Source organism: Helianthus annuus, chromosome 17, assembly GCF_002127325.2.
Source record: "Helianthus annuus cultivar XRQ/B chromosome 17, HanXRQr2.0-SUNRISE, whole genome shotgun sequence".
Lineage (NCBI taxonomy): Eukaryota > Viridiplantae > Streptophyta > Magnoliopsida > Asterales > Asteraceae > Helianthus > Helianthus annuus.
In genome coordinates, this window is record NC_035449.2 from 12632055 (window position 1) to 12642697 (window position 10643).

General features: G+C 38.3%; 1 protein-coding gene across 3 annotated transcripts; it reads right to left on the bottom strand.

The window, feature by feature from the left end:
• Nucleotides 1–4720: 4720 nt before the first annotated feature.
• LOC110922346 (pentatricopeptide repeat-containing protein At1g63330) lies at nucleotides 4721–7293 on the bottom strand. 3 transcript variants are annotated; one of them, XM_022166666.2, is made up of 3 exons: nucleotides 7024–7293; nucleotides 6790–6865; nucleotides 4721–6253 (listed from the first exon to the last, which is right to left on the bottom strand). In XM_022166666.2, exons 2-3 carry the CDS (start codon nucleotides 6817–6819, stop codon nucleotides 4793–4795), a joined length of 1491 nt encoding a protein of 496 aa, XP_022022358.1. In that variant the 5' UTR covers nucleotides 6820–6865; nucleotides 7024–7293; the 3' UTR covers nucleotides 4721–4792. The 3 variants fall into 3 exon arrangements, with proteins under 3 accessions (XP_022022358.1, XP_022022359.1, XP_022022356.1); XM_022166667.2 differs by lacking the exon at nucleotides 6790–6865; XM_022166664.2 differs by having other exon boundaries at nucleotides 4721–6865.
• Between the last annotated feature and the right edge of the window lie 3350 nt (nucleotides 7294–10643).

The window sequence follows — 10643 nt, forward strand, 5'->3', positions numbered from 1 at the left end:
TCGAGTATACTCACAGATTGTGCTTAACAAGTAAACACTATCTTGGATTGAAGGGAGCGCTGGAAGAGATTAGCCTGAACAGTTAACGATAGCATAAACGATGAGCGACGCGTAAAACCGTGCAAAAGTGGTAAGTGTCGGACGGTAATCCGATCGGATGTCAATCCGTTCGGATGGTCATCCGATCGGATGGCCATTCGATTGGATTGACATCTCCCCGGGTGAAGATGTGTTTGTGTATGATGGTTTGCCTTTTGAAGTTTTCGCTGTAGCATTTTGAAAATAGAGAAGTAACTCTACCTTTCAGGTCGGTCGATGGGACGGCGGTTCAATCGGACGGCGATCCGTTCGATGAGGTAATTCTCAGAGAACAAGTTCACAGTAGTGTTGTCACTCGATCGGATGGTCTACCGATTGGGAGGCAATCCGTTGGAACTGTTAATGCATTGAACATGTTGAAAATTGCTTAAGTATTGAAGTCCCAAACATCACCTGGTCAGGTGGTCGCTCGATTGGATGGCAATTCAATCGGACGGCAACCCGTTCAACGTTCAGATCTTCAAGAGTTGAAACAAAGTTTAAGTGTGGGACCAAGGTGCAAGCCGATCGGATGGCTGTTCGATCGGATGGCAATTCGATTGGACCGCAATCCGTCCCAAAGGCCTGATCGTCTTGACACTTGGTTGCTTTTGATAGTTTGTAGTTTTGATTGAGATGATATGATACGTGTTAAACAACAGAACCTCGTCAAGAGCCAAGTGATCCGATCGGACAAGAATCACCCTAGTCCGGTCAGTCAGTGGTTCGAGCCGGTGGTTCATGCTTAACCCGAAACCGGTTGTCTCTTTAATAGAAACCAGATGTAGAACCAACACATCACTAAGAATGAGTAGAAGATCAGAACGAGTTCTTATTCTATCGGTTTTGAGTGCATTGAGTGTAAAAGAGTTGAAAGAAGGTTAGAAAACCATCTTTCAATCCTTTTCATCCTGAATATGTTCAGATCTATGTAAGATCCTTGTTTATTCATGTGGAAATCATCCAGATCTAAGTTTTTCTTGGTGGATTGAAGCCAAAACATGAAGTTCATAACATCTCCATGATGACATCATCCTAGAACACCCCAAATCCGCTGATTTCACGGTTAAAAGTTGAGATTCAAAAGATAGAATGATGTAGAAGTGTGTGTAGATCATAGAAGTACAACATTTAGGTTGAAAACTTACAAGAATCACGAGAAATCGAGAGGAATAGAGCTTGAGTGCGGCTGGGTCGAGTGAGAGCTGTCACATCAAGTGATGTGACATATGAAGGGTATTTATAGGGTTTCCCAAAAAGGAAAGTGACTAATTTCGAGTCGGTCACCGATCGGATGGCTGTCCGATCGGATGGCTGTCCGATCGGATGGCTGTCCGATCGGATGGCTGTTCGATCGGAAGGCAATCTGATCGGTTGACCATCCGATCGAGTAGTCACTCGATCGAGTGGTTTCGACGATTTGAGTTTCGGCGTTTCATTTCGTGTATTGGGTTTTGCGATGCGTTTAAGCGAGTTTGCAGTGCGATAGTATTATCCATTAATCCCAATCACTATATCTAACATACAATCATCTTAAATAACTTGCGTTTAGCATTTGCGATTCGATTTTGATAGCGTTGCGATTACGTTTCGATTAATTACCACAACATAAACATAAATAAACATGCACATGTAACACATAAAAGGCACACACAAGTAAAACAATATCCAGAACGCATAATTCGGGTTGCGAATGCGATCGCGATGTGATAAGCGATAAGGCGATAAAACATGCGATAAATATCGATTAAACCTCGATTATTAACAAGTATTCCACATAATACAACTAACGCAATAAAATAAACAGATTATCTACAAGTCAAAGAAGTCAAAGCAGTAGTTGAGCAAGGAGTGACAGATCGCAATTAGCAATCTTTTCTTCCTTTGACTTTAATCTTGACTTTGACTTTGACTTCCGCAACACGGGGTGTTACAATTTTACCCATAGTTTAGGGTCATACTTAGCCTAAACCTGGGGTAAAATGTTTTTTTTACTACGCACGCTCCTCGTATATGTGCCTGTACAGGACGCATACCAGGGTTTTTTTACAAACCTTTTTATACAATATTTATCGTCTTAGCAAAGTTTTATAAAAAAATTAAGTAATTTAAAAAAACATTGTTTAATTAATAATGTTTTAGTATCGTAGCGTATATTATCATATGATATCGTATCAGTACCGGTATCAGTATAGGTATCAGCATTTCACAGCATATCAATATAGTATTGGTATCAACATAGTATAATTTAGGTATCAGGACACTTAAAGCCTTTTGTGAAACTTGAAACACCTTGTTATGTTTGTGAACATGATACTTTGGGTTTTGTAATATCATTTCAATTTCAAGTATTTAATTAATTAAATACTATAAATTAGTAACTTGTTTGTGTATATAGCTATTGTACTTAGGCTGGAGGGTGTGGTATAAAGCCCCTAGGGGCTTTATCACGTCACCTTAGCGCCACGTCAACGACACGTCATTCAAGGGGCTTTAAAGCTCCTTCCTTTAACTTGCAGGGTGTGGTATAAAGCCCCCTTTTAAATTATAGCGCCCCCTTTAACCAATCCTTCATCGATCCACTCAAAAGTTGCTCGTTAACATGCTGGCGGAAGGACCATGGCGCCCCCCATTAACTCCGGCGGTGTGGACGATGGCGCCCCGAGGGCGCTATGGTGGCTGAGGTGGCGGGGTGGCGTTAAGCCACACCCACCGGCCTTAATGTTTAGGGAGTGTTTCAAAATAAAAAATAAAATTGAATATTTTACTTTTAACCAAAAAGTATTTGATAAATTACTTTTAACCCAAACCTATTTGATTTTTAAGTTTTAATCTAAGACTTTTCATCTTTTACAATTTAACCTCACAACTTTTTTATTTTCAACTTTGATCGCCTATGCTTTTCATCTTTATCAAATTTTTTGTTTTTACGCTTCGGTCTAAAGTTTGCGAGTTAACACGACGTAACGTGCGTGTGTGGTTCAACGTTTTTACTTTTCATATTACGCTTCGTTATAAATTTTACGAGTTAACACGACGCAACGTAGATGTGTGGTTCAACATTTTTTACATCGTCTATTTCCCCCATTTGACAGTGTCACGGCCCCCGACCCGGTTTGACCCGTTTCAGGAGCCGCGGGACAGAAATCCCGTGATATTTATTTATGTGATTTATTTAGCAGCGGAACTTTTATCATCAGGATCGTTTTAAAGCTAAAGAAAACTTTTCCCGATTATTTTATATTTCACAACTCGGGATAAAACCCCGGTAATTTACAATAACTTGGTTTTACTGAGAAATCTTTATTTTTACAAAACATAATTCATTATTTTATAATGAGCCACTATTTTAAGCCTGCACTGCTTCCCAGCACTTTTCCTGATTTACAATAGATCACCTGAAACATGTTTGAAAAAGGTTTTGTCAGCGGGAAATACTGAGTGAATCATTCAGTTTACTGAAAACGACACATTTATTATAATTTACAGTATTGAGAGTTTTTACATATGTTTCAGATATCTACCAACTACCCACAGTATTTGTCACTCGACCGGATCTGTGACTGTAGTCATATCACCATTGGCTGCCCCAATGAATGACGTACATCACTTAATTTTAGGTTCGCCCACCTAATGTGATTAAAACAGTAGTAATGTGCACAATACCCCACATACTGGCTGTAATTTGGTGATTACATAAACTTAATCACTGTAATTTATAATTCTGGAAAATAATTTGGAGTATTGTAAAACATTTGATAAAAAGAGAATGACTCACATTGCAGATTTAATACGGGCAGAATATGGATTAGCCTTGTTAACCTAATTTAATAATAATGCACACAAAACCGGGTTAGTGATCAATACAGCAGTTACGATAACTCACGAGATCAAATTCTCACAACGAACGACAAAGTGCGATACTTAAACATCCATCGATTTAACGACGAACGACAAAGTATCACCCTAATGTGGGCGGCACTTAAACATCCATTTGATATATTGATCAGTCGGAAAATGAATCGTAATAGCGATCGAGTGATTACCCTGTTTTGCGGCAGTACTTCGTGATCAGTGTGTGTTTATTTGTACTGTAATAGCCTTAATTCGACGTACACAGAGTATTTTCTCGTCGTTTTAACTCCAGAAAGCTAGTGCCAATGTCTGCTATTTATAGTGATTTTTGAGCCATGCTTACGGACCGTATGGCATTTCCCTTACGGTCCGTAAGGGGTGCCATCTAATTATATAGACTAGCTGGGTTCGGGACTAGCTTACATGACTCACTCTAAATTCGAAATTCAATCTGTACAACGAGACATAAGGATAATTATCACTAGGGTTTACCCCCCTTGAGTTTTAGGGGCCCTGATCCTGATTCCGATTGTTCTGTAAATTTTAGGGTTAGTGCAGAATTACTTGGGTGTCTCAATTAGGGTTTCCTTATTGACTAATTATTATTCTAATTATGGATTTTAATGAGAATTGTTACAGACAGGTTCGTCACAACGTGCAAGTTCTAAGATTAAGGTATGATTTGCCTAAAGGCATACCGCACGCCTAAAGGAAGGCGGTCAAAAATTTCCATTGGTTGATAGCAGGCATTGAACCATGAAGAGGAACGACTAGAAATTTTGTAGGATCACCGATAAAATTGTTAGTTTTGACATTGATGTTTGTATATAAAAAACATATCCGAAAGGTTTTGTATGGGTTAGTTAGAACTTGAAAGAATCTTTTGATCCATCGGGGGACAACAACCATTTAGCAACTTCTTCATATCTGCCCAAACGTTTCCGTTAAGTGATCCGTTAATAAATTCAATAGCCCGGGTGGTCTGCTTCGCTCGAATGAATCCCTGCACCATTATCTTATACGTAATCTCATCGGCAGAACAACCGTTGGCTTTCATTTCTAGAAACAATGTATTTGCTTTATCAAGTTCACTCGCTTTACACAATCCGTCAATCATGATGTTGTACGTACGCACATTAGGTTGCAAGCCTCTAGAAGAAAGACTCAAAAACATCCCGTATGCATCATCGGTTTCCCCAGACTTGCACATACCGTCAATGACGCAATTGCACGTAACGATATCAGGAACAACGCCATCATCATCCATTGTGTTGAACAAACTTCGGGCTTCATCTAGTTTCCCGTTCTTACAAAGGGTGTTCAATATAGTATTGAAAGTGACGATGTCTGGTTTCAGACCACGGGATTTCATTTCGGAAGAAAGCATACGAGCCTCCTCAAGTCGGCCCGCATGAGACAAACCACTAATAAGAGTGTTGTATGTAACTACGTTAGGATTAACACCGTTCTTAGACATTTTACTAAACAAATTCAAAGCTTCGTCTATTTTTTCGTTTTCGGAGTACCCTTTCATTAAGATGTTGTAACTCATAACAGAAGGCGTGTAACCTTGGTCGATCATGGAATCGAAAAACTTTAGGGCTTCATCTAGTTTCGTATTATTGCAAAGGGCATCTAACAGAGTATTGTAAGTGGAAATATCGGGAGTCAAACCATGAGATTTCATTTCATACGGAAGCAAAAGCGCTTCCTCAAATCGGCCCGCTTGACACAGACCAATAATAAGAGTGTTGTATGTTACAAGACTAGGAACGATCTCCTCGTTACACATTTCATGAAAAACACTCAACGCTTCATCTATTTTTTTGTTTTCGGAGTACCCTTTTATTAATATGTTGTAACTGATAACTGAATGAGTGCAACGCTGGTCAACCATAGAGTCAAACAACTTCCTAGCAACATCCATTTTTCCAAGTAAGCAGTAACCACGAATGAGTGAATTGTACGTAACCGTGTTAGGTGTCACGCCTATTTGAATCATCAGTGACAACAAACTTTCCGCTTCAGTTATCCTTCCTTCTTTACACAACGCATCCAACAAAATAGAAAACGTGTGTACGTTTAACGAGACGTTTCGAGCATGCATTTCACTCAACAACTCAAGTGCTTCATCCCACGAGTGTATACTACACAACCCATGAATTAAACAAGTATACGTCACAACATTAGGCGACACACCTTTTCTTTTCATTTCCGTAAAAAGCTTCAACGCTTCAACAAATCGTTTACGCTTGCAGAGGCTGTCGATAATGCAGCTGTACTGGATAATCCCCGGTGGACAAGTAGACGTTTCCATATTCTGTAGTAAAATAATAGCCGAATGAGTGTCTCCCGATTTACAAAAACCGTTAATTAACGTCCCGTAAGTCACCACACTAGGCTCAAACCCGTTCTTCACAATCCGGTCAAACAATTTGATTGCTTGATGCAACTTATCGTTACCACATAGTCCCTTAATAAGGGTATTAAAAGTAGCACAATCGGGTTGGTATCCGAGTTTCGTGGCTTTCGCTAGCACCGCGAATCCAAAGTCGACTCTTTTCAAGTGACAGAAACAATTAATAGCAATGTTGAAAACATAAATGGTGGGTTTCAAAACAGGGTTGACTCCTAAAAAGTCAAACTGATTAATGAGTGAAATTGCAGCAGCAAAATGATTCCTTTTCGCAATAACCGACAATATCTTAGTGAATTCTGGAATAGGGGGTACAGGATTCCTATATGCCAATCGATTAAACTTAAAAACTAGGGTTTTGAGGTCCGTATTTCGATTTTTGGGTACAGCAAAAGTATATGAACGATTGAAGGGAAGGTGTTGTGAAGTTAAGAACTTACGGGACACGTGAACAGCAACGGAAAACGCATGCATCATCTTCATATTGCCATCGTCTCTAAAACCTTAATTTGGGCGCTGTTTTCGATTAGGGTTTTTGGTTTTAGGAAAGTGGAAACGAAGAAAAGCAACCCATAAATCAAAAAAGATTATTAATCAAACAAAACCCATGTTCGAATCGAAGTAATAAACGTAGAGGATACGACTTCCAACCGAAATGAGAATCAAGAACGAACCTCTTTTTTATGCCGGATGATGCAGTTGAAGACGAACCAGTTTTGAGATTTGAGAAATGGAGTTGTTCAATTGAATTGGGTGAAAGGTTGGAATGAAATTCAAAGGGTGTACAGGGGTTTGGGGCTACGTGTGGATGAAGATTTCTTTTCTTCCATGGAGAAGTCAACGTTAAGTCAATGGGGTCTAGCCGCTGTTTCTCTCTCTAGATAAAGGGGAGGTGCAGACAGGGTTTCCAGATTGTGGAACAGAGAGGGGTTTGGGAGAAGAGAAGGTTTGTAAACCGGGGGTTTTGAGATAACCAAACACTTTTTTTATTACACGTTCATCTCTTCTCGTACAGACGTTTACAGATGTGATCCGCATACTGACATACTGCAGACCTTTTACATCTGAAAAAACAAACACCACCGAAGGCATAATAGATGATATAAAAATCAATTTAATTTCAAACGTCATTTATGAATTTAAAAAATGCTTTGCACTTTATAAATATTACGTACAAGGGTAGTTTAGGTATTTACGTATATGGGTTGGGGTAAGGCCGTTCATACAGCTCGTCGTTGGCTCGGAAATTGCTCGTAAAATGCTCGTTTGATTTGAGGCTCGGTGATAAGCGAGCCGCTCTGCTCGGTTCAGTTTGTAAACGAGCCAAACATGAGCAAATGTTCGCTTGACTCGAATTATTATTTATAATTAGTATATATATATACACACACTAGTAGGAAACCTGCGTGATGTAGCGGTGGAGACAATTTACAACACGGTACTCGTTTCCGTTCGGTTATCGATCTTGTCAATATATATTTTATACTATGTATGTTAGTTTTTATTCATAGCATTAGTGTGGTCTATCTATGTCATGAGCCTAGCCAATATGTCCATCAACTCGGCTTGGATCTTCAGATTCAGATGAAATTTAGAAAAACAAAACAAAACAAAACATAACGTATACAATAGACCAAAATTTACCAATTGTATAATTTGGGTTAGAAATGTAAACGTTTTTTTTATGATTCTATGTGAATGGATCATGATTCTCGTCGAATTTGGTAAATACAATGAAAGTAACTATGGAATTAGGCGTTATTTCCAATTAAGACGAAAGATTTGAAAACACCATCAAATGGATCCTTGAATCAATTCATTTAAGGCTTAGACTATACGATGACAGGCCTTGGAAATGGCGTGGAAACACCGTCCTGTGGGGTGGCGTGTGGCAAAGGCATGGGGCGATGGCAGTTGTTGACGTGGAGGTCGGTTGTTGGTTGTGGAGTGTGGATTAGTTTTTGATTAGCTAGCCCTATGTGATGGTGATTTTTGCATGGTAACACTAATAATAGAAAGAAGATATAATTTGAAGGTTTAAAACTAAAATAAACACAAGCTAGCAACGAAGTACATTTTTCTTTTGGCTGACAAATCCAATGAACCATCCCAAACAAATACAAATACAAAAACATGAACTATTCGACCAATTTGGAAAAATTTTAAAGATTTCACACCAGATGCAAAAACATCAAAGTGCATGAAGCTTTGTACTACCATTAAAGAGCTCCATTTATGTTAAATATTGAAATGGGCAGAAAATCTTTAAAATAGCCAAATAAAATAAGCTTATAAGTAAATAACAGTATGTTTACATAAAACAACTTATTTAAATAACCAAATAAGATAAGATTTTTCGTCATCCAAACACTTGAAATGTGCATGCTTCACTATAATATGAACATTGAATTAAACTTACTTGGATTTCTCTAACTTTACTACTAACTACTCCTAAATATCTCTCGGCCTAATGATCTCCTTTTCCGACACCTCAGCCATATCTTCCTTCCTCTCTACAAACCAAAACACATGATTTTAAATTCGTAATCCTAACCTACTAACAGATAGGACATTTTACACTAATCAAATCGGATAAAATTATGAAGGTTGAAAAATATACTTATAGAAGAAGTGTTGGAAACGATTGTTGCAAGTGTTGAAAGACCAGTCGAGTACTATAGCCACCGGTTGTTAGACAACAAAGATGTACCGAATCTTTGACCATGTCTTCCTACTGTATTCCATCATTTCTCCATATTTTTCTGCTGCAGAAAATATAATGAGATCATATTAGGACACACATTAGCAAAGTTAATTTTAAGATGTATTATTCCACAACCATCTCAATCTATGCATAGGACACTCAGGTGCATAAAATAAACCAAGAAGCGACAAAAACACGTTTTTGGGGTTTTTCAGGCCTGAGGCGCAATTGATCTTGGTGGCTGATGAGTTCCCAGTGGCTTGGTTTTTAAAAGCGGGCCCTAGGCGCGAAGGCCATCCATGTTTTGCTTAACGCCTACAGAAAAAAAAAAAAAAAGAAGCACCAAACTAAGCGAATAACTTGGGGGTTTTTCTGGCCTGAGGCGCACTCCTCTTGTACCTAGGACCATCACGGCATCACTTTTCATTTTGTGACTCAGTTTTAGACATCTTCGCTTTTGTGAGCTTTACGCTTTTTAAAACCAAGCCAGCCATTGGTGAAGATGATGTTTTTGTAGTGTTCGTGCCAATAAAATTCAACAAATTCCAAAAGTCACTTCATTTAAACAAAGCCAATCAATCTTTGATCTTTAAAAAAAATTAGAAAATATTCACTTAGTACTGTCATTTTGATGATGCATTCTAAGAATATCGAAAATTATATACAATCATGTAAAAGTGTATCACTTCTATGAGATTTTTTTGTAAAATAAAACCAAGATGTTCAAATGACAAAGCATTATTTACATTTTATTTCTATGTCAAGTGCAAATTTATGGAGGGGCTACAGTGGTTACCCTAATAGTCACTAAAGAATAATTAGAAAGGAACGGGTCAAGCTGACATGCACATTAAACCTTAATACTTTGAGTGTTCAGGTAAACTGAGATTATGATATTAATTTATGACATTCTAATAATCAGTTATAACGTAGAGGTCATTGTTATGTTTCCAAAAGCAATTTGATACCTGACAACAGAACCAGAACTCGTCTTTACTCCTAATACAGTGGTTAATGGACCTGCAGCCAATTCATCAACAGGCTTAGATACCAAAGTAGAGGCACCAGAATCCTTCCCCGAACCTGTATCACCAGAACCCGACGCCCCAGCAGCCTTTTGTCCAGACTTAAACCCTGCAGAATGAAATTTCTATACACTCAACTGTCTGAACACCAGTTTCTCATGAAAACAGGTACATATGAAGGTTACCTACATTCACGCACGTTTACAAGTATCAGTGAAATCAACAGACACAACAGTATGATCAGAACAATGCTCATTCCATCTTCATTCATTCTCTTCGATGTTTATCTCTCTAGGGTTTAGAAAACCATCTTACAAAGCAAGATAGAACCTTATAATCAAGCAGGGTAAAAAAGATGGACCGGAGATGCATGTAAAAACGTTATCAAGATAAATGTAAAACTATCTCTAAGCTTAAAATAACATCAACTGGTGTTGGAAATTTAGTGAAAATGAGTTTTTCACTAAATATTTGGACATCAATAATATTTATATAGAGTGCGGTTAACATACGGCTTATCATACTGTAGGCGACAATGGTAACCGTCGGATCAAGGGTATAATCA

Excerpts from the sequence above, each read along its gene's own strand:
- LOC110922346 (XM_022166664.2), bottom strand. The coding sequence starts at position 6,832 with ATGAAGATGATGCATGCGTTTTCCGTTGCTGTTCACGTGTCCCGTAAG.